Source organism: Ambystoma mexicanum, chromosome 9 (assembly GCF_040938575.1).
Source record: "Ambystoma mexicanum isolate Mex_15411 chromosome 9, UKY_AmexF1_1, whole genome shotgun sequence".
Lineage (NCBI taxonomy): Eukaryota > Metazoa > Chordata > Amphibia > Caudata > Ambystomatidae > Ambystoma > Ambystoma mexicanum.
In genome coordinates, this window is record NC_090931.1 from 992767154 (window position 1) to 992792632 (window position 25479).

General features: G+C 42.6%; 1 protein-coding gene across 1 annotated transcript in view; it reads right to left on the bottom strand.

Annotated features, from left to right (window-relative positions):
- Positions 1-25479, bottom strand: part of LOC138488874 (dynein axonemal heavy chain 11-like) — a 2478284-nt gene that overhangs the window by 597539 nt on the left and 1855266 nt on the right. The window contains exon 35 of the mRNA XM_069616234.1: positions 8361-8462. Within this exon, the coding sequence (XP_069472335.1) occupies positions 8361-8462 (102 nt within the window). The remainder of the gene's footprint in view (positions 1-8360; positions 8463-25479) is intronic.

The window sequence follows — 25479 nt, forward strand, 5'->3', positions numbered from 1 at the left end:
TGTATATTGTATATGTGTTTTTATGTATTATATATATATTTGTGTATTTTTCAGCTTGTCCTTGTGAAAAGTTCTTACGAGCTGAACACAATAAAGATATTATTATACACATTTTAAGTAAAATAAACATAAAAATCTATGTGTGCCTGTTCATTATCAGCATCAGTACTAGGCAGACCCGGGTATTGACAATCATAAAGGAGAGATGCTCACCTGGCTCTCGCAGACACAAGTACCCTCCCACCCCAACCATCACCACAACCTGAAGGACATGAAGAGGCAGCAGAAGGCTCAAGAGGGACTGTTCAGAATACAGCAGACCCACTAGAGCATGCATCCAGGATAGGAAAGTACCTCAGCCAAATGTGCCGCGCTCTGGCTGCCACTTCTGCCACAAGGACCGTGCAGTCACAGCGGAACATAGAGGCCACGGGCTACCTGCCTCAAGAATTTGGACTGCTCTCTGACATCTTTAAGAGTTTCAGAGGGTGGTGGCGGAATTGAGCCAGATGCAGGGGAAGCATGAGTGTTCTGTATCCACAATGAACAGAACCCCAAAAGCATCTGGCTCTCAGCGCCCACATCAGAACCTCTCCAGCGCTGCTGTGATCCCCGACTTTCAAATGTCATCCAAAAAGGAGCCAGAGGAAGTGAGGCACTCAGCAGACTGGTGAGGCTCTGTTTTTACAGATGTCAGCTAGGGAGACGGAAGGATGTGCAAGCAGGGTTAGGGGTGAGTGTTATGTGGTGTTAGTCTAGAGAGAGAGCATGATGACCCAATAAGACTAGGGCTGTTGGGCTGGGAGGAGATACAATGTTCCAATAGTGCTTTGATGTGCATTATGGGGTGTTGTGCTAGGGAGGCGGTAGGGTGTGCCTATAGGACAGTGAGTGTCCATTATGGGGTGTTGTGCTAGGGAGGCGGTAGGGTGTGCCTATAGGGTAATGATTGTCCATTATGGGGTGTTGTGCTAGGGAGGCAGCAGGGTGTGCCTATAGGGCAGTGAGTGTCCATTGTGAGGTGTTGTGGTAGGGAGGCGGTAGGGTGTGCCTATAGGGCAGTGAGTGTCCATTATGGGGTGTTGTGCTAGGGAGGCGGTAGGGTGTGCCTATAGGGCAGTGAGTGTCCATTATGGGGTGTTGTGCTAGGGAGGCGGTAGGGTGTGCCTATAGGGCAGTGAGTGTCCATTATGGGGTGTTGTGCTAGGGAGGCGGCAGGGTGTGCCTATAGGGCAGGACTGTTGTTATAGAGATGGTGTAGGATGTGCCGACACCATTAGGGGTGTGCATTATTGGGTCTTGAATTGAGGCGGAGGTACAATATGTCAAAGGGGATAAGGCAGTGCATGTTTCTGAGTTGTTGGACTAGGAGCAGCAGTGGGAGCTCAAAGAGTATTAACATTCTATGTTACACTTTCACTGTGACCTGTATTTATTCCGTAGGTTACTTCTGTATGCAGGTTAGACATATAGGAGTGAGTTCTGTAGATGTTCCAGAAGTTTAGTTACAAATACTATGTGCAGGCAAAACGCCTAGCACACCATCTTGAAGGTGTACATCATAATTGCCATCCTCGCTGCTGTGAGTGTGCTTTATTTCACTGGCATTGCTACTGGACCCTTAATCCAAGCGTTCTGTGGCAACCCATCGCCTATGGTCTCTTTCAGGCCTTCTCGGGACAGCACACACATGGACTTCCATTTGGTGAGGGCTTATGTAGGTTGCCTTTAGAGAATAAGGGCCCCTCTCCTTTGGTTCTCACTTTCTTAGAGTAGCCTCCCTATGCTGTTCTTCCCGTTGTAATGCAGTGTTTAGACAGACACTTCTGACATGGTAGCCGACAGGAGTGAAAGGGCTGTAGACCCTTGTTTGCAGACACCTCAGTGCCACCGGAAACACCCCAATGCAGTAATGTTATGTGTCCACAGGTGTAATTTTACTTAGACCCATTGTATTCCTTCCATATGATTCAACACTACAACTCCCAGAAGGCTTTGCATGGCAAATGTAAGCTACGTACGTAAGTGTCCCCTGTGGCACGAACCCAACAGTTACCCTACTGGTGGGTCAGTGTGTGGGGTACGTCAGGTTGTGAGGGGCATAGAGGTGATGGGAATATGTTGTTGTCCGCTGGTGGATGGGGTGTTCTTGAGTACGGGGCATGAGGTGTTCGGCACAAACCTACCCAAGAGCTACATACTTCTGCCTATGTGTGCCTCCATTAACAGTCCTAGAGTTGCAGTGCTCTGGACCATGTCATGAGGGGATTATGCAGGTACGTATCTGAGGCCTCTGTATGCGCCGGTGGGTCTGCGATGCTGTCACAGTCAAGGCAGTACATTGGGGTGGGTTGCTGGTCAGTGATGGTCCACAGTGAGCATGGTGTCTGGGATACATGGAGAAGCTTCCTGCTCGTTCTCAGTATGTATGCCCTGGCACTGTGTGTATCGCTGGCTTACTTCATTAAACTCAATTTTGTATGTCTGCACATGTTGGTTCCAAACTATGTATCCCAACATGTTGACTTGTATGGTGCTTCCCACTCCTATGGGCCTTTTGTGGTGATGTGCAGAAGGCAGACTGCACCTGTAGTTGTCTAAGGGGTACGCTGCTCAGGTGTGTTAGTATTCCTTCTGCTGGTCTGATGCAGCTACATAGGGAACAGATTTATTTTTGTTTTGGCCTTACCTATGATTCTTAGTTATTACTTCACTTTTTGTATGTGTTTGATGGGTTAGCTGGGGGATCAGCCCTCTCACTGGTACTGTGTTGTTATGTGCGTTGTTTTATGTGAGTGACATCGTTTGTGTGGCTTTGTGCACTTTAGTTATGCTCTTTTTGTCATTACCACCTCCTTTTGAAGATGGATTTTCAAATTGTATTATTTATTTATTTATTTATTTAATAAGATTAACATCTAGACCCAGGGGTATCACAGTGTTTGTACAATATACAGCAGAATAAAAGACATTTCGCAATCAGATGGTAAACGGGGGGGACGGGGAGTTGAGGGGGGTGGGATAAGTGGAACTGGTGATAAAGACATTATTCATATTTATTGTAGAGCCAGGTTTTTACTAGTTACTTGAAGATGCAGTAGGAGGTTTCATCCCGTAAGCGAGGTGGAAGAGAGTTCCAGAGTATGGGGGCAGTGACAGCAAAGCTAACGCCTCCAGCTGTGGACTTTTGGAATCTTGGAGTAGCAAGCAATGTGCTATGAGAGGAGTGGAGAGCACGTGCATGGTGTTTCAGTGAGAGGTTCTTGTTCAAATAAATAGGGGACACATTGTGTTTGCAGCAAAGTGCCAGCATTTTGAACAAGATGCAAGCTTTAATGGGTAGCCAGTTGGCTTTACGTCTGGAGGCCGTGATGTGATTGGAGCGGCGCAAGCACAAGGCTGCACAAAGGGCCTTGTTCTGAAGGAGTTCCAAGAAGTGCCCATGAGGAGGACATTGCAATAGTCAAGTTTGCTGATGATAAGAGCTCTAGCGAAGGTGAGACGGTTGGGTGGGGATAGGAATTGTCTGCTCAGAGAGATGAGCTTAGCTTTGTATGCAGAAGATGTGTCCAAGGAATTGATGTGTTTAGACATGTTGAGTTCAGCATCCAGGTATACCCCCAGGGTTTTAACTTGCTTGAGGACAGGGATGGAGGTGCCATCCATGGAAATGGCGGAAAATGAAGAGGAGAGCTTGCTGAGGCGTAAAGGGGAGCCCACAATAAGAAGTTCAGTCGAATCGTCATTAATATGGAGGTATTTACTGCTGGTGGTATTTCTGAATGCTCACGCTATGGTGGTTTTCTGGGATTCCACCAGGGAACTCTCCACTATTCTCCACCAGTAGATTCCTGGAGGCCGTAACTGATCTAGAATCAGGCAGATGATGCTGACCAGTGGTATTGCTGGCTGACTTCTATAGAACATCCAATCTTATGTAATCTCTCTCTCTCTTTTTCTTTTCAACATGGTAGAAAAACAGTAAGTTCAATGGCATCCAATCAAAAGGGTAGTTTGGTTATCTCTGTAGGCAACCTCTGCCCCCCACACCCTAAGGCCATCTCATTCACTACAGTGTCCCACAGAGACAGGGCACCCCCAAAGAACAATCAGATATGTGTTTTGCTGAAAGCAGGTACACATCCCTCTTGCCTTCTGTGCCCAGTCTGTAATCCTGTTATCCTTTGTAATTTCTCCCTGTTCATAGGCTCTGTTAATGCTCTGTTGAATCCAGCGGACATGTTGGCAAAACACAGGCAAATGTACGCACTAGCAGAAACAATGGCAATGAAGATCCATTCTCTAATAGATGTCCAGAGGTCACACATTCTACTGTGAGGGCATGAGCATTTTACTCCTCATGTACACAATCCCACTCCTGATTGTACTAATCTATACTGATCTGACCTATTATCAATATTAGATTCCAACCTAGAACATTTTCTGACTTTCGGTCTAGACCTAAGGATAGATCCCTTAATTAGATGATCCATGTATTAAATAGGGAAAACTGCAAATCATTAAGAGGAGTGAACGCAAAAAGAGGAAGAGATAGCCTTAGAACGTAGTATTTGAAATTTAGGAAGAGAGCCATAGGATGCCATTAAACGGCATTAAGGCTCTTGAAATACACAGTCTACACTCATAACCGCAAAACACTGCAATAATTGGCCAGCAGATACAGTGAACATTTGGAACAGCATGATGCTATAGAAATTGCACTCTGTGTATGATGAGAAATGCAATTTTCAATATATTATCAGGACACCTTTTGTGATTTCTTATATCTTTATACTCATCACAGACAATCCGGCTCAATCATTCTCACAATTTTAACAAAAACCATGTGTAATGTTACTAACATATAAAAATATGCACGTTTCCACTTTTCCCATAATAAAAACATTCACACTTAATTGGCCTGCCAGGTCGTATACCTATGTTGCACCTTTCAGACAAACAATAACTCTCCCTCTGACTGTAGAGTTTGAGGATAACTACTTGTAATTACTGCTTGAGAAGCTGCTAAAGGCTCAAGAATGTCAGATCATGTAGTGCAAAAAATGTGAGCTGGTTCGGGTTTGAAAAATGCATGTTTGAGAGATGCCCATGTCGAGAAAAGCGCTGGCATATGGTGCGCAACCTATTAGAGAAGGATTGGGGTGGGGGGTATAATGGAGCTAAAACCTCCATAGGTTATTTTCTACTTATATAAATTGCACATTTCTGAACTCCAATGAATGGATCTTGGAGAAACCGCCCACGTATATGCAAAGGTTATCAGAGATGCGGGGGGCACGAGCCACGGAGACTGCGACTTAAGAATCTAAAGCCAGTCGTTAAAGGGATGCACTGTTCCCTTTTATTGTTATTCGCCAGATAGGGCCAAGGTCTATAATATATGCCGTTCAGCCTTACACGCGTTCTTATTATCTAATATTACTTCATTATTATTTGATATGTTCGTCTTGTCCTCCTAACTTTGTTTCTATTTCAACATTGGATCTTTCTAAATATTGTCAGATTAATCTAGGCACTAGACAGGGCCAAGGTCTTGGTCTGGCCGCTGATCAAGGAAGTTCAGTCTTTTGTGCTACCTTATTATCTTATATTACTTAATTGTTATTCAATATGTTTCCTCCTTTCTTTGTTTCATCCTTGGAGCATCTGCACAAGTGACCTTGGCAAACATATTAGTGGGAAAAGAAAGGCCATGCCCCCATAATGCACCATTGGCTCCCCAAGCAGAGGTAAAATCTACTAAATGGAGGCACACCGGAATTCTGTGCCCAGTAATTGGGAGGAGTTCCGGTCGTCACTCAAAACAATAAAAAGGGGAACACTGGCACCCAGAAAGCTTGCTTGTTGGGTAGGCCGCCCTGTGCAAAGCCTCCATTCTTAATGGAGGACCACGTTGATTGCAGAAGGAGAACAGACAGAAGGACTACTGAAAGGAAAGCAAAAGCCCTCTGCTGCTAAATCCCTCTTAGGTTATGTGAAAAAAAACAATTAAAACACTGGTTTTGATGGGACCGTGTATCCAGGCAGGTGCATGCTGTACAACGGTAAATCTCATTAATATCTGAGACGGGCCTTAATATGCTCCCTCTTGAAACAGATTCCTAGGATTTACTGCAACCATCTGGTTCCATGTAATAATGTCGCCACAAAAATCTCGCCATGCAAAAATATCGCCGAAAAATTGCTGTTTTTTGTGGCGACATTATTGCATGGAACATGCGGGTGACACCCCGCAACCCCCAAACTTTTTTTTCTTTTTTGCCCCTGTCCCCATATATATGGTCACCCATATAATATCGCCACAACCTTTTCCCGGCGATATTATTTACGGCGACCATATATATGGCGATATTATTACCTGATACCAACCATCTGAAATCCCTCCCAAAACTAGGAATTACTGTAAAGATCACAGTAGGTTACGAGTAAATAACCATGGTTAAAATACAGCAGCAAGAGGACAGGAAAAGTAACCTAAAAATACCCACAAACAGGGACGTCATTTCACCAAAATGCCACGGGTAGCGGCAGTGACATCACACAGCCCTTGGCCTCTGAGGACATCACAGGAAGTTATGTCATTTGACCCCACCCCGAAGTGACATTGCAGGAAGCGATGGAACACGGTCTGTCACCCCTTGACATTACAGGAAGTGGCATCACGTAGCATTGTACCTAAGTACACAACGAAAAATATGTTTACAATATCACTGTAATGTGATATACTTTTCATACAAGAATGGATCACCATAACGTAACCTTAATATCAGTGTGTATAGGCCCATATTACCAAATTACTGTGAATGCAAGCAGGCATCCAAGGCCAAATGATAATGATGTGTTATATAGCACTTACGCTTAAGCGCTTTATATAGAACAAATATACATACAATATCACACAACCTGTGTTGGTACTCTTATCAACCTCAGAAGGATGAAAGGTTGAGTTGGCCCTGTCTAGATTAAAACCTGCAACCTGCAGATCACACACACATTGCAGCAGTGAGTGCTCAACCCATTGAGATATTCTACCAGCTATAGCTATCTTATCGGCTATACTAAAGCGAGCAAGTACATGTTGGAATGTTCTCAAAGTCAGAAAGCAAATTACACTCTGTAGTGGATACAATTAAACTGGTAGCTGAGATTTAACAGCAGGCCAGTTAATCTGCAGGTCTGGTGCAAAGTTGGCCTGCATGGATCTACTTTTCATGCTTCAGAGGATGGCAAAATACATACCATTGCGAGGGTTCATAACTGTGTGTGTAAGAATTTAGAGTAGCGCAGGAAAAGAAACGCACTCACACGGCATCCCGTACACCGGGCACTCATTAACTCATGCATGCAAACAAACATCCTGAACAGCATGCCAGGAAATATAGACACCTTACAACAATGCATTAATTGTGGCACAATGAAATCAAGGTCCACTTTCTGTGGTATGGCCAAACATTTATACACTATACACATGCTTTTAGGCACAATGATTTTGTCAAGTGACCGAGGACAACGAGATGGAATGTCTTGTGATGATCGTAACAGAGACAACAGCAGAAAAAAAACATGCTTTAACTCCACCTTGCGAAAAGCAAAATACATAGTCCGAAATGGATGCTTATTCTACTCTAAATGCTTTATGGAAGTTTGTGTCTGCATTGTGTATTTGAGGTGTTTAAGAAAAGACTAAATCAGTGACTCACCCGCTGAAGTGTGCCTGAAATAAACCTTTAATGAGTTTAGCAATTATTGTATAGAATTCCATAAAGACAAATTATTTGTTATTCCTATTCTTTCTTATTTAGGGTCACTGCTCAAAGTGTTAAACTTGTGGTACCCCTTGTATTTTTTAAGAGTCCTGAACAAGAAAGCCAATCACTCCAGAATCAAAGAGCCACATGGCGCTGGGCACAGCTCAGGAGCTTCAATTTAATAATAAAAAAATGCATATATATGTTTTTTTAGGGGTAGCAAGGGAGACCTCAGGGGTCGCAGGTACGTCCCCTGGTGACCCCCAGATGACGTCCCTGCCCACACATTCAGTGTACATTTCATGTACAGAGTCCTGGGAACTGCTGTCAATGCTTGTTATTTAAGAGAGGGTCCAGCTATATCAGTGCTATTCTTTTAACCGAATCTCTTCAATTAGATCATATATGAGGAAGTTAAATCTGTATTTACTAAAAATGCAGCTGATCCTTTTCATCTGCATCTGCGAACATGTTGGCGTTGATAACTTAGCCTAGCATAGTTTATTCTGACTGGCAGCAGGAGATCATGCATCATTTTTAGTGTAGCGCCAATGCCCGCTTTAAAAGAAAACATGCACTAATGTCACTTACGTCAAGTTTCTTTCGAATGACTTCCAGCTTCTCTGCAGCAATTCCAAGGTCAGTGTTCGCTTGAGAAAGTGACTGGCGTTTCAAGTCCACTTCACAGTGCACCTGACAATTGCAATTAAGATGTTTAGAATTTCCCCAAGTAATCACCGAAACAAAGCTATGAAGTATTGGGTAAGTATTTGAATAGTTTATTTACCTGAAAGCATTGATCCTCGCTCAAACCGATCATTATCATTTTCAGACTCTTTTAATCGTTTTCCACAACCGCTGAAACCCCACATTCTAGAACCCTACCTTCATTTCGAATGTTCTAGAATTCTAAGAGCCATGTTTGAGCAGTCAATTATGGTAATTTAACAGTGATCCCGCTTGCTTCTTGTAAAATGTTACCTGAAATTATCCACAGGTTAAATCTGTGAAAATTCAGCGGTCTGCAAATATTCCGAGTCAAGCTGGGGGCTCCCAGGCCCGTCACACACTCCCAGTGAGATTCAGGAACACCACATACCCAAGTGATCTGAACTTGACTTAAGTAGCAGTCGCCATTTGTTCCCAAGTGGGGTAAGAAATCGATGGGGGGGCCCTCATTTGGGGGTGTGGCTTGTGGGATGGGCGTGGCCTAAACAAGTACACCAACTTTAGTAAGGCACGCAAACAAATATATAAATGCATGTAAGCATTTATATATTTGTATGCGTACCTTACTATGGTTTTTGTAGTATGCAAGACATATTTTATAAACATATTTAATAAAAGAACGCTTGGAAAGTACACAAACCATAGTAAGGTGGGCACACAAGTATATAACATTTATATATTTGTGTGCATACCTTATGGTTTGTGTACTTTTCAAGCCATCTTTTTTAAACATTTCCATGTTTATAAAAGATGGCTTGAAAGGTACACAATTCAATCCATCTTTTATAAAGCTTTGGCGACGGACAAAACTTGAGGCGTCTTTGTCCATCGGCAAAGCTTTATAAAAGATGGCTTGAATTGTGTACTTTTCAAGCCATCTTTTATAAACCTTGAACTATTTCAAGGAATCCGCAGGTTCGCCAAGGGTTAAAGGCTCCTCGGTGACCTGGGGAAACAAAGGCACAGTAACTTCCTCTGGTAAACCCTCGCGCGAGTGGTCCCTAGAGGAATTTGCAGTGACTGACACAAGTGCCACTTTCTCCTTCCTTCACAGAAGTGCCGCTGTCGCTGGCTGCCACTTCTGTCAGCTTGCCTGATTTAATGCGGGCGCATCTCCCGTCGCGGCTGAGGCGGGATAATGTGTTCCACCAATGTTATGGTGGGACTGAGGGCCCCGGGAGGTCCCCAGCTCAGCCCCACTTTTTGGAGAATCCCGGGGCTCAGTCCCAGGTGGCCCCCAGCCCACTTAAAGCACTGGATGTTCCGTCGATGAGCAAGTCCCAAACAAGCATTCCTTCCTTTTCCCACTGACCTGCTAGTAGAGGAATTACTTCCACTATGCTGTTGGGATCACATTTGATAGAAATGTATGTTTTTGTTTAAATAAACTGTTTGCAGAACACGTTTCTGTTTCTAAAGCAGGACTTGGTAGTGTAGGCGTGCATAAAGTAGAAATATAAGAAATCATATTTTTCCAATTTGTAGTGCAATGCCAAATCGCACAAGAGATATCTTTTCTGCAAATTATACCATCTCTATTTTTAGCATTGGAAGGGACTAGACAATATGCCTGTGTGTCCTGTGGGGGCCTAACGTGATTCCATTGGACAGTGTGTCATGATGTTGGTCCTTGGTAAATATATAAGCCTGCTCTGTACTACCTAGGAGGCCTCTTTACGTTTTGTGAAGTCGAATCTCTCAAAAAAGTCTACTTGATTTAACAAGCTTCGAATCGCCTGACAATCTGGTGAGTCGAAGTTTGCTAAAACTCGTTTTAAAAGGACTACTTAGCAGCCTTGATGGTTTTGTCATAGAATGCACTTTGTCTACAGAGTTTTTAAAGCAGACCTTTGACAGTTGTAGCATTTTCCTAATTTAATTTGGGCTGCTTCCAATGTAGACGGTTAGGCGTTGAGTCTGAATGAAGGACAGAGTATAGTAAACAACATGCTTTTGTATTAAACTGGGGTGGCATGCAATCTACGTTCAAAAGATTTACGGGGCTTGTTCTGTTCCAATTCTTATTACATGGGTCCCACAGAATTGCAAAAATGATGCTCTTATTCTGAAATGTAGTCTGAATTCAACCTATTGTCAGTAATCAAAAATTCTCTCTAGTTGGCTAAACTATGCCACCTTTGAAGTCAGTATCACAAAAGAATGAGGACTATCAACATTAGAAACGACTATTTTCAGCATTATTTGTCATGTAGACCTATTTCAAAATGGCAGCAAAAATTGAAAATAGCATTGGTGAACAACAATGTTATAGTATATGATAATTCTGAAGACATATATCATTCTTACTTTAGAGTGGCATCAGGCAGTATTGCATTTTTTTATCAGCAATAATGGACATTTTATCAAAACATATTGCCATATATTTTGACCCCAATCATCCTTGACATGTGGCATATACAGCCATGTGAGACTGTGACCGAGTGCGATGCTAGGAGCGATGAGTACTCGGGTGACCATGGGGCCAGAGATGTCCACTTGCTTAGTGATCAGCTGCACCTCCTCAAGGTATTATTCCTTTTCTTACTTTCCCCCAGAAACTCACTTTCTCCAGAGCTCTGGTCCTCTCAGGGCTGGACTACTGCCTCTACTCTCCATCCTCTACAACTTATCCATAACCGGACTGCAAGACTTGTCCTTGGCCTCAAGCCCAGGGATCGTATCTCTCCAGCTCTGAAATCTCTTCATTGGCTCCCAGTGGCAGCAGGGATCAAGTACAAGACCCTCTGCATTGTCCACAAGGCTTTCTGGGGCCTGGGCCGCACTACCTACAACTCTGTCTTCCTACGTATCTCCCATATCGAGCTCTCCTCTCATCCACCATCAACCCTCAGAGGGTCAGTCACTTTTCCAAGCATAGAGTTGGGGCCTGCCTCTCTCAAACTTGAGCAGAACCATCTCCGGTTCCAGGAGCAACTTAAGACCTTCGCTTCTGCTTTCTCTCTTCCTCTCCCCTGCTGATGACCGGCCTGTTCCACGCACTGGTCACCTGGCCACCCTCTGAACTTCGGCCCAGGTTCTGCCTGTCCAGTTGCACCTCGCACTGCCTCTTGGCTCACCCAGTACCTGTGGTCTGTATCTGTAACCCTACAGTCCTCTCTCTCTCTGCACTTATGGGCCACCCACTGGCTGCACTTTCTGATTCATTTTGATTACATGCACTTCTCCCCCCTATGCACTTCTCCCGTTTCCCTTCCCTATGCTTGCACGATCTGAATGACATAAGACCTAGTAAGATTATTGTTTTGTCCTCCCTCTGTTTCCCCCTCCTGGTCTTGTCACGGCTAGAAATCCTTGTATACAGGCGCGTTATAAAGGCCATATCATATCATATCATATCGTATTATGAAGGCCAATGAGTTACCAGTGATATTATTGCTGGTGAAATCCTTGAGGGTGACTTGATATTTCTTTAAAGGCAATAAACACCCTCCCAAACATATTGTAGGACTGGAGCAAATATATAAACAAACTCCAGTCCTAGAATATTTCGAGAAAGTGTTGGATAGTGCCTATAAAAAAATATTGAGTCACCCTCAATGTTTTTACCAGTGATAATATCACTCGATACCCTTAAGGATGTCCTTGGTGGATATCCGAGGTTCTTCAAGGTAGTTTTCATGGCTTTCCGCAAAGCCTTGAAAACTACCTTGTTCACCTAACCAACCTCTCATGTTTTAAACTTTAATGACTAACATGTATGATGTACTATGATGTATGATGTACTCTGTTGTATGATTCTCCTTATCGCTTGACACAGGATCCTGCCTCACTGTAACCCAAGGCACAACCTGTACCTGTACTTGTAACTAAGTTCCTTTACAGGTAACAGCGCCACAATGCCCCCGGGCTGCCTGCGCGCTATATAAATGTAATAAATAAATAAATAAATTCAGTCATCCATAACTTAAATTGCCTGACTTGAACAAGTGTCTCTTAAATTCCAGGGTTCCCTAAAATAGGTGTTACCCCATGGGAATACGAGCAGGAGTTGGGAAAAGACTTTGACTGTCCAGGAATCCATCACCATCAGGGGTTCTGTGTACTAATCCAACATTAATAAGGACACATGATTTAATAAAAAAGAAGGCTTTGCAAGCATTACTTGTACAGTAAATCCCAGAGACCGCTTGTTTACCTATTGCAGGCTTATGCTAAAAACCTGACGTTGTTCTGTGACTAAATTCTGACAATCACAGGTAGAAACATCCCAGGTGATCCACAAACTGCATACAAGATGGCGGATACAGCTAAAGTAACACTGGCAAGCTAATATCTATTAGCCCATTGTCTTTACCAGTTTGCAAACTTAGGATCTAACCTAAGATTCTGCTAGATCTATCAGTAGTGTTCGATTTGGTGGACCATGAATGCCTCTCTTGCTCCCTACATCACCTAGGACATTGTTCTGAGCGGCAGTCAACTGGCTCCACTCCTTCTTATCCGATCGAGAATCAGAGATTCTGCGGGGTTGGCATGCTCTCCAACAGCACCCATCTGGTGTGGAGTACCCCAGCTGACTAGCCTATCCCCGATCCTGTTTAACACATTCATCCAGCTTCTTTGTTCCCTACTGGATGATCTGGACGTATTGTTTACAAATTACATGGAAGACACCAGTTAGTTATAGAATCTACTCGGGACTACACAACAGATTCTGTGGCTCTTACTAACATCTACCATCAGATAGAACTCTGGATGTCCTCAAATTGGCTTTGCCTCAATGGCAAAAAAACAGAGATCCTTATCTTTGGCTCAAGACAGGCTTGGGAAAAATTGAACCCTGCTTTCAAGAGCTTTATAATCGGAGACAACACCATTCCTGTTCAGTCCAAGGTGAAAACCTTAGGTATTCAGCTGGAGGCCTCCTTGAACTATGAGGTGTATTTCAACCAGTTGAGCCAAAATTGTAAATACCACCTTCGTCTTCTTAGAAACATCCACACTTACATCTCAGAAACCAATAGCGTAACCATCGCCAAAGCTATTATTATCTGAAGGCTCGATTACTGCAACTCCCAATTGATTGGAGCCTCAAACTCCAGTCTGAAAAAATGTCATGTTGCAAAATTATGCAGTATGCATCGGTAAGAAAGCATCAAGACGTGAAAATATCTCAAAGTACAGACAACACCGCCACTGGCTCCCTATTCAGGAACAAATAAACTTTAAAGTAGGAACCATGGTTCACAGATGTATCTTTGGACAGGTTCCTGCCTATTTAAAATCCCTAATCCCACAATATTTTCCATCCAGAATATTGTGCTCTGCTAACAAAATGCCGATAGTTTGCCCAGATGACAGACAATCTTTTCCAGTAAAAGCAGCTACTTTCTGGAATTCACTTCCCATCACCTTGAGAACTGAACCTGACCTAAGAATATTCAGACAATCCTTAAAACCTTGATCTTTGAGTAATTCCTCCTCCCTTCTAACCTGCCCTCTGGAATATCTTTGTCCTGTTATTTGATGTTGGTCCTTATTGTATAAATGTCTCCGCGCCCGATGCCTGCGGGCTTCCAGTACTTTATAAATAAATTAAATAAATAAATAACCTGAAGACAGGCATTAACCACACACAAACCTAAGGGTTCTCATAAAATGATGTGTCTCGGACCACTTCCTGTGAGAGAATAAATGGGAGGTGAGAGGATAGGGTTGTGTGAGGTTACAAGCTCAGATAGCGAGGTACATGACATAACTTGGTAGTGTGGCAAGGAGGAAAGCAGGAAAATGATCAGATCAGAGGTGGCATAGGAAAAGGTATAAGAGAGAGAGGCAGAGGTGGAGGAAGGAGAAATCAGTAGCAGAGTAAGAAAAGAAATGGGGGGGAGAGAGAGTATCAGAGGTGACAAAGGAGAAAGAAAGTTAATTGTGAAAAAATAGGTCAAGAGCACAAGAGAGTGGAAGGGAGAGGAATGAGTGGAGGTGGAAAAGGGAGAACCAAGAGAAGAGGAAGGGGAGGCAGCAAAATGACAGAGGAGGACAGCTGATACAGAGAGCGGATGAAGACGAGTAGTAAAGGTGGTAGTTGAGAAACCAAGATAAATGGAGTAGATCAAGGATAAAGTAGAGAAACCTGAGGCAGTCTGAATAAGGAATAGACAGGTAGAGGATTATGAATTAAAATGTCATTTGGAGGTGCATAGTGAATAAACCAAAGAAACAAAGGCAAACATAGTAAAGGGAAGGTGATGAGGATGTGAGGGTTGAAAAAAGGAGGACATAATGGGGCAGCGAGGAGACAAGAAGAAAAAGGCACACTGAAAAGGTGACAAGGAGGAGCAGAAGAACAAGAAGACAAGAGGGGAGGAGAAAAGAGAAATAGAAACAGGCAGAATGGAGGAGGATAAAGGAGGTGAGGGAAAGGTCCAAGTGGCTCAAGAGTGAGTTCTAAAACTCTCAAACCTAGTCAAAGTAAAGCAGTGGTTGCAGGCCCAACCACATTGCGGACGTCCTGGATAAATCAGCCCCCAAACAATCCACCACTGTCAAAGGGGAATCAGGCCTGATGACCACACCTTTGTCCCTCAGTTGCAAAAGGATCTGGCGCCTGCCCCCGTCCAGATGACCCAAGGCACCAGAGGTAGTTGTGTCAGGCATTTAACCAATCCAGAAGAACCAAGATGGAATAAACCCCAGATACTGGAGTGGCTGTGTGAACTAAGATGGTAGAAAGTTTGTGATAGAGGGGGGAGAACTGCTTAATAAGCTGTACCCACCACAGCACTCAATCGATAGGTGCAGGTAAACCCAAATCGTTAACTAGTTCTTTGTGTTCATAATAAAGAAACTTTAAGTAGTCAGCTAATTACTCGGTTGTGACATGGAAATGTTGATTACTGTTTCACCAAAGGGTGTCTCCTTGGCATTCAACAGTGACTGAACAACGTGTGTATGCATAGCCGTTCCACAATGAACACTTGCCTGGGGATAGCGAGCAGCCACGAGTGCCGGATTTGTGCCTCTTCATTGATGTTCTCATTTAATTTCTTTACTTCATACCATTTCACAAGCGGATATTTTCTCAATGCTCCTGCTTGTTATTAGTGATTGATCTTAACATTGGGCTATTTTAAATTGTCTTTCATAAAATAAAACTCGATATAATCAACATTCTCCTGCAATGTTCTTTTAGTCTGGTTAATTAACTGGTAAATCCATCATGAAGCACTACTTAAACCCTGTTTGCTTATTCCAGCAGAGAAAAGTGAGTCAAGGAGAAGGTTGGGGCTGGAGAATGTCATTATTAACTTTAATTTAAAGATACCCGTAGTTTCATCCCGAAAGATGCTCACATCATGTTGTACAGCAGAAGGGCAGGGTCAGACAGAATTTGAATATATATATAAAGTTACTTATGTTTAAAGGCAGTGGATACTATGTAAAGTTGTGAAGATCATGGATGACAAATTACATAATACCTTTGTCTAAATAAACAGGGCACGTTGTTTTCCTTAAATTACGGGTTAATTAATACCCCAGAGAATGTCTTGGCCATGGTGCTGTGGAGACGAAGGAGACAGACTATATTTTTCCATCTTCAACAAGGTTTATTCATATCATAAGAAAAATGCCTCATCTTGCCAAAGCTATGGGTTTCCCTACCTAACACAACTAACTAGAGTGCTTGTCTTCAGTTGTGATGTTCAAATAATAGTCTGTCCTCCATCCAAAACTAAGCTCCTTTGACTACTCTGACCCTACCACTACTGCAAAACAACTAAAGTCCAGCAGAATGACTCCATTCTCCTGGGTCTGCTTTCTCAGCAAGTTCTTCTCAGTATAAATTCTTTAGATAGTTCTTTAGATAATACTCAATATAAATTCTTTCGATAGTTCTTTAGGTAGTTCTTTAGATAATACTTGAACAGTTAAGTCAGTTCACTTAGGGGACTTTTCCAACTCGTTTAATTCCACTTCTCCTGGTTTTTCAAGATCCTCGTTACAGGCACTCCTTTTACTGGAGGTTCTTTGAATCTGTCTCTCTCACATATAATTGAAGGTTTCTCTTTCTCTAATGCCCAATTTATATCTTGACAATTATGAAAAACTGTCCTATGTTCACGGTTTTCAATTCTATTATCGCTTTGCTTGTCACTTAGACGAGTATGATAATCCCAGTGATGATTCTCACCCTTTGGGTATTCGGTCTCCCACTGGGATGATTATGATATTCCCAGTAATGAGTCTCACTCATCAGGTTAGCTTGTTTCTCACTGGGACAAGTATGATGGGCTCAGTAGTGATTCTCGCTCTTTTAGTTACTTTGTCTCTCACTGGGATGAGTACAATTAACCCAGCAATGCTTCTCACTCTTCCGATTAGTTTGTCTCTCACTGGGACGAGCTTGATGGGCCCAGTAATGATTCTCGCTCTCTTGGTTACTTTGTCTCTCACTGGGATGAGTATGATTGGCCGAATAATGCTTCTCACTCTTCTGGTTAATTTTTCTCTCACTGGGACAAGTATGATTGGTCCAGTAGTGAATCTCACTCTTGTGGTTACTTTCCCTCTCCCTGGGATGAGTTTGATTGGCTCAGTAGTAATCCTCACTCTCCTGGTTACTTCGGTTCTTACTGAGATGAGTAAGAGTATCATACTCTTTAAACCCACTACACTCCCCGGGTCTCCCACTCTTCCCGTTACCTCTGTGGTCACCATGGTGGTAGTCCACCTCACAGAATCTTCTCCCAGGGTCAGGATGGAAATCTCAGTATTCTCTTTCTCTCTCCTTAATACCCTCTGAGGCATCACTTTGTGTTTGGCTTCTCTGCATGGGGAGCACTCCCCAATGCTCTTTCTCCACTTGTCCAGTCTGGATGTCTCTTTTTCGTAGCCCGGACTTGATTGCATCACTTAGGAGGGCCTTTCTCCTCTTTGGTGCAGCTTGGGCACTGTTAGATGTAAGCTTTCCTTGCTCCTAGGAAGCTGTGTAGACTTCACAGCTTCGTTCATTCTGCTGCGACCGTAGCTTTGAACTTCCCGGCCTTCTCTCTCCCTGGAGTCTGCTCCTTCAATGCTTATGGCGCTGTGCTGGGTCTTCCCTGCGTAACATTGCAGTCCTTCTTCTGTGTTGGACTGGTGCTCATTATGATTCCATTGGCTTTTCTTCTTCACAGTAGCATACAGGTACATTTCCTCATATGGCACATTACAATAGCAGATGTATAGTGTTTCTTCCTGTCTTCTCCCAGCTTGATTTATTGAGATGGGTTGTTGCACGAGTTGGGCGGGAGTTCCTCATCGGAACAGGAGTCCTTGTTCCCATGGGGGAGTCTCTCAAAGTGAGGTCCTGCTTGCTTCTACACCAAAGGAGGGTATCGCATAGCAGGATCACCTCCCTAGCCTCAAGAGGAAAGGTTCCCCTCTGAAGAGAAGTGATGAAAGCCGATGATTCGTCAAAGTGTTGTTAAAGGAACTGTAGACATTGGTGGAACAACATTATATTTTACCTTTTACATTAACACGATTTCTTTTCGTTTTGTTTATTTCGATAATACATTATCCTAAAAGAAGAATTCAATTCATAATACATCATAAGTAAATAGGTTTAAAAAAAAAGGAAAATACATATTCATTGGTAGAATGATCTCAAACAACAATAATTGATATTCATTGTGGCATAAATGTTAAAAAAGCGAGGATGTAGTACAGAACATTTCACAAAGTAAATGATTTAGTTTCTCTTCCAAGCCCTGATAAAGAGAGTAGAAGAAATACAGAGAGTGGAAGTGTTTGATGCTCAACAAAAACAATATGTATGGCTACTGTCTGTTCATGCCTCTCTGTCTAAAGTGCCAAGCATTTAATGTATACTTTGCAGTGGCAAAAAAACGGCAGGAGTACCCCGGGAGTTGAGACACAATGCCAGGGCGTCTGCTATTTATCTAACAGCTGTTAGCCAAAACAGTGGTCTCAACAATGTTCTTCTCAGTGAGAGGTATTTATAGCAGATGCACAGGAAGTGGGCAAAAGGGGCCCTTATCGGGGGTACTTGCATTCCATCTGTGACATACTGTTGCCAACGGGAGAATCCCTATGCAAAGCCTGATGTACAATGCTTGTTCGAATTTTGAGTTAACATAATCTAAATGTGATTCGTATCCTGGATCTGCTTTAAAGTGCCAGTATCTTCGGAGCAAGGAAGAGTTTTCAGCTTCAGATAAAGGGCTCTGTTAAATGTTAAGATCATAGGCTATTTCAACAATCAGTTAGTTGAAAGAAACAAGGTGGGCAATAGAAGCTGGATCCCTTGCGCTCATAGAGACGTCCATCAGTGGAATACTGCAATAATGGCCTGCTGCAGGTGTCAGTGATGAGGAGAGATCCGGTGCCCAATCAGACTCCGAAGACAATATGTACACAAATGGAATCACTGCCTCACTGAGCTGGCTTACAAATATAGCATGAACACATATGCACAAATGTTTTATTAAATGGTACACAAAGTCAGAAAGGAACACAGCCGACACGTGTTTTGACGCGCTGGGTCTTTTTTCCAGGCTGTCCATGCATAATTTACAAAAATTGAATACACTAAGGGATATTGGACTCTACAAAAAGAATCTTATTTTCACATGTTCTTTACTAAGATAAACTCTTAAAATTCTACATCACAGATCATATTTACACAGAGTTGTCGAGAACATGGTGACTTTATTGTACGGCTCGCTGAGCTCCTGAAATGTTCTCAAGTATAAACACTCTCCCTACATTTTTGACTAGCCCCTGCTCATTTGACCCCTGGCTGTCACTTTGGCACCTACATTTGAATTTCAAGCGGGGGCAAGTCTTGAACATCAGCCCCAGTGGCCAAAGTGAAAAATAGGTACTCGCTAACCATGATGGACCCTTTTCATTTTGGGGCTGGGCGCGGTGCAACCACAACCTTAACATGGGTGAGAGGCATATCATAAGCACTTGGGCATCTTATTGCCAAGGCGTTGGTTGGCAGGACTTGTGTGCCTTTGGCCTGGGAAGTGAGCATCTGCAGGAGCTGGGGTTGTCATCCTCTACGCCAATGATCTCACACCCCTGATTCCTTTTATGAAAGGCCCTTTATAAATTCATAATTCCATGCCTTAAAACTAAGACCAAAGCAAAGCTTGCAGGCTTTCTATATGGTTGAATGATTTCATTATGATGCTAAATGTTATTCATACAGCTCAGACAATGAGCATCTGCTATTTTACATTATACATTTCATATGATCATTGTTTTAAATGCACCTTATAATAGTAATATTTCTTAATATGGCCCTGTGACTTTGAGCTGAAGGGACCTCCTGCTTAGAGTGTTGAAGATATGCATAAGATCAATCATAGTGAGTTGTTGAGGGGGAGCAGTCTTTAGACTAACTAAAGAAGTCAGGGGGGGCATTGCCACAGCAACAAATTGGTGTTCAAAAACAGCCATGCAAACTTGCAGTCACTTGAAACCAGTCACATGAATTCAGGAAACTAAGAGAATATGTAGAGCACTGTGCAGAGGTTCCAACACAACTCCTATGGCTGCTTCCTTTGTCTACACAGTCCCTGTATTTGCTTTTTGGTTAATTTGCAAATTGTATTTTGAACAACCGTTCATTTAACTGTTTTAATTGCTTCTCATTTGGAGGCCATTTTTCAGCATCTATCTATCTATCTATCTATCTATCTATCTATCTATTTATCTATCTATCTATCTATCTATCTATCTATCTATCTGTCGGTCTATCTATCTATCTATCTATCTATCTATCTATCTATCTATCTATCTATCTATCTATCTATCTATCTATCTATCTATCTATCTGCCTATCTATCTATCTATCTATCTATCTATCTATCTATCTATCTATCTATCTATCTATCTATCTATCTATCTTTCTGTCTGTCTGTCTGTCTGTCTGTCTGTCTGTCTGTCTGTCTATCTATCTATCTATCTATCTATCTATCTATCTATCTATCTATCCATCTATCTGTCGGTCTATCTATCTATCTATCTATCTATCTGCTTATCTATCTATCTATCTATCTATCTGTCTGTCTGTCTGTCTGTCTGTCTGTCTGTCTGTCTGTCTATCTATCTATCTATCTATCTATCTATCTATCTATCTATCTGTCTGTCTGTCTGTCTGTCTTTCCATCTAGGTATTTCTATTGCGCCATTAACCCATAGGCCTCAAGGCGCTCACAAGAGAAACACATACAAAGACAATAAAATGAGCCTAAGAAAGAGAAGGGAAGAAAAAATGCACCCCAAAACAAGCTAATAACTAGCAGAAAGAAATTATTATAAAACAGGCATGTTTATGGGGTAGATGCCAGAAAGAATAAGATCAATCAACCATGTCCAGCGTCAAACAAGAACGTTTTCAAATGCTTCTTGAAAGGGGCCGTTGAATCACTGTCTCCAACGTATTTGGGTGGTGTGCATTCCATAAGGAGGGAGCCCAGAGGTTGAAACTGGCGCCATCAATTTTCTTCAAGGAAGAACGTGGTTGTGAAAGACCTGATGGTGTCATTGGAACGCAGAGTACGTTCAATGGATTTCTTCTTAAGCCTAGAAATAAGGTAAGGTGGGGTTTCATCATGAAGGCACTTAAACACAGTGGCTAAGACCTTGTGCTGTAATCCTTGTTGAATGGGCAGTCAGTGTAGACTCCTTCCGGCTTCCATGATGTGTGCATTGTATTTAAGTCCACACACGGCACGAATAGCACCGTTCTGAATTACTTGCCATTTTTGTATATTAGCCTGTGAGGAGCCCATTAAGAGGCTGTTGCAATAATCTAACTTGCAATTCACGGTAGCAGCTGCTATCAGAGCAAGATTTTCAGTAGACAGGAAGGGAGGGGTCTGAACTTCATATGTCAAATCTACAAAGGGTATTCACAAAGGTTCTAATCCGAATACACCAGAACACCCCAAGAGAGTACTGCTTAACATTGTTGTGGTCATTGAGTAGTTTCAAAAACTGAGTGACCACAACACGTTCAGCTGTTTGTGTACAAGATGTGAACACCTATGAAAACCACACGGGGCTAGCCAAAGCCTTTCTTGGGCAATGTTTCTGAGACATGTTAAAGAAGGCATTGAGTTTTGTATGTAGAAGACACTGCAATCTAACGTGTTCATCCAGTAATTCGAGGAAGAATTTCAACACATAATAGTCAGAGATAGTGGGCCATCTGGTAAGGGGATGAAATTAATAGACAATTAAACTATCATTTTCACCTATGGAATGAAGACAGACTCATCATTTGAGCCAGTTCAGTGTAGTGGGAATACATTTGTTGAGTGCGAATTATGAGTTCCTGATGAAGGCCATTATATAAATAGGTGTGAGGGCATAGTATCTTTGGTAGGCCGATAGAAGAAGGCAGACAAATAATTTCCATTTTAAAAGATGTTTATTGAAACAAGATAGAAAATGCCTAACTTTCCATATTCTAAGGACTTCCCTACCTAATAACTAAACCGGGGTGCTCGTCATCTTGTCGAAAGTCCAAAGCAAGTCTGTCCTCCGTTCAAAAGCTAATCCTTACTGACCCTACCCACTTGTACTAAATAACTAAATACCATGAGAAAAACTCCCATCTCCTTGGGGTTGCTTTGCCAGCAAGTACTTCTCAATATGTGATCTATAAATAGCTTCTTGCTATTTCCTGGATTAGTTTGCTCTGTTCTTTCAAAGGATTTCTCCACCCCTCTTTCTTTAGTTCTGTTTGGACCTTCAAGTTACTCTCTCTAAATGCTTCTTGATTACTACTTGTTGTCCTTTGTGATATCCTTGTCTTCACATTGGGATCTGTGTAACGTACCCAGTGACCTGCTTCACTCCCTTTCTAGACTTTCCATTCACTAGGATAAATTAGCTGAGTTCCTGAATAAGTTTCACTCTTCGTATTGTGACATGTATATTGCTCCCCTGTGTGATGTTCACTCTTCTCAATGCCCTCACATTCACTGGGATGGGTAGGCTGAGTCTCTGTGTATTTCTCACTCCTTTTAATGTATTCACATTTACTGGAACAAGTAGGTTAAGTCCCTTTGGGATTCTCACTCTTCTTATTATGTTCACATTCACTGGGATGAGCAGGCTTAGTCCCCTTGTTATATGTGCCTTGCCTCCCACTCTCCCTGTTACCTGCTGTGTAAGAGGGCTGCATCAATGGGTCGGCATTCGCCTTCAGTGCTCCTCTGTAGTGTCATAATGGCTCTAGCTCTGCCTTTGTTTCCTTGCTCTGACGCATCCCAGCTACGGGTTTGTTTCTCGATGCTTAGTTCTGCACTGTCTCTCCAGAGACTGTTACAGGATTGGCAAGCATCCTCGGACCTGCCCCTCGCATGGTGCAGCGTGGGCACTGCTACCGCCCTGCTGCTCGCTTGCTTTAAGAACAGCGTTCTATCCCGGTTACCAGCTTCCTTCCATATGGTTCAAAACATCTGGGTCTCTCTCTGTGATTCTCCGGCTTCTCCTCCTTTTATGAATTGCACTGGGGCTTCACCAGTTTCCAGTAGACGTCCTTTCTTTGTGTCGGAATCACGTTCATCATAACTTTTGGGTTTCTTCATCCTAGTATCAGGCAATTCTATATTCTTCCTTACTCCTAGGTTTTTACTTTTCTCAGTGTCAAATTAATATTTATCTTCTGCAGAGGTGTTGCAGTAACAGATGTAGGAGGATTCTGGTTTTCTGGAGACTGATATAGCCTTGGGTTGTTTTTGAGTGGAATGAAAAGGGAGTTCCTCATCTGAAGGGTGTCCTTGCCCCCAGGAGGGGAGTCTCTACCTGTGAGATCCCACTTACTGCCACCCTTAGGGGGAATGTTCTGTAGCGGCTCACCTCCCTAGCCTCACAAGGAAAGGCTCCCTCCTGGGGAGAAGAGGCTAAATCCCTCGATTCGGCACATAGCCCTCTGCACCCTAAATGTAGCCAAAACACAGTCAACATCTTTTGTTGTGTTTTGGATATAGCTGTTGGTTGTTCCAGAATATATATAAAGTGATTGATTGAGGTATACAAGGGGGTTAATCTTGTATCTCAGATGCAGGAGATTTAGAGTCTTTACTGGTGATACTGCTTTTCTCACATCTACATGATAAAAAAAGCCCATCCATATATTTGGTTTTTAAATGTATGTAGCAACGTTTGTTTTCTGTGTACAATATGGCACATAATAACCCCAGGATGAGCGTTATGCATTTATTTTTAAGATGATTTATAATAATATGCTACCAACAGGATATGATTTATGAGCATATCAGAAAGTAAACAAAATATTCTGGGGTGTTTGTACATTAGGTTCAACAATTTACTTTGGTAATATTTGTTGGACCATAATTAAAGTCTGTTCCAATAAGATTTAGGAAAATACTGATATAATTAACACAAAAGAATATATTTATGCAATTAATCCCGCTCTAACTCCAGTGTGGTGTAGACAAACTATACTTCCCAGAGTGTTAGTGCTGTGTACCATGTACCCCAAACTAGGGCCTGTACTAAGGGAGCTAATGGTGGAAACGAGGGGTAAAATGAACCCAATCTGTTCAGCAGAGAAGCAACAGTATCCTCATAGCTCTATTTTGAACACTCTGAAACCTGATAAGATGATCTTTAAGAAAATTGAGCAACTGAGAATTACAGTGGAACAATCTGCTGGATATAAAACTGGTGGCAATGATGTCTTCGGTTTGGAATGAAAATAATTGAGGTCTTTCTGCCGAATTTTCAACGGGAAGATACATGATTGGGCAACGCTTGCGAAGTTTGCTTTGAGCATCAAAGAAGAGTCTATTTGTATGCCCAGATCCTCCAGAGCCTGGTCAAGGGGGCCAAGGAGTGGAGGACCAAAAGATCTGTTTTGAAAGAGAGACCAATACCTCTGTTTTAGCCGGCGTGTTGATTATTTAAGCAGCCCCTCAATTCAAAATAGTCGATGGACCAATATGCACTTCAAGATCTTTGTTGCATGTGGGAACTGTGAGATAGGTTGGAAGTTATTTGGTTCAGTAAGGTGTGAAGAAGGTTTCTTTAGTAAGGTGACTGTTGTATCCTTGCATGATACATCCCAGCGGACGTGGCACGGCCTCCCTGCCATAACGCAATGGAGGAGAGATGACAAGGCACAAGCGTGCAGCGCGGAAGTTCATGATGATATCAAATAAAGAGATCACGTTTTCAGTCTCTGCTCCATGTGATTCATTTACTTCTGAGGGCCTGCCAATAGCGCATCCTCACATGGCGAACTTTCAAGATGGTGACAAAGGTGGGATCCAGGTAGATACACCATCTATACCAGGGGTGCACAACATGCGTCCCACAGGCCAAATGCAGCCCTTCAGGACATTATTTATGGCACTCCAAGTCGCATGAGTTGAATGAGGTAGTGTTGCCTGTTATAGGTCAGTCAGTCCTAAGTCTGTCATGTCAGGTGTGGGAAACCTCTGTGGTCATTTTTTATCTTTGCATCATATGGGCAGTTTTACTTCGATTTAAAATATTTCCGTCGCCTAATACAAATAAATCAAAATGGGTATAGAATTAAAAGGATATGCATCATGAGTTATATTAAAAATGTAATGAATAAAAAGTCCATCTCAAAATCCATGTTTTTTCACTCAGATTCACACACCAATGACCCTACAACCCTGCTCATTCCCATGGATAGTGCGGCCACTGTTTGGGACTTGTGTGATACGTTTAGCCCTCCAGCGAAATCAGTTGTGCCCCCCTGATCTACACAATTAAAAAATAAATAAATCTTTCAATATATATAGAAAAGAAATGTGGCAGCGCAAAGAGGACAAGAAGGGGACACAGAGGAAATCAGAGATCAGAGAGATCAGTCAGCAGGGCATCAGACGCGGTCTGGAAGAGGGAGAAAAATGAAAAAATAAATAATGAGGAAATGATTTAACTAAGGCAGAGCAGGAGGTGTTATCTAAAGGGTTTACTTTTTGTCCGGTATCCA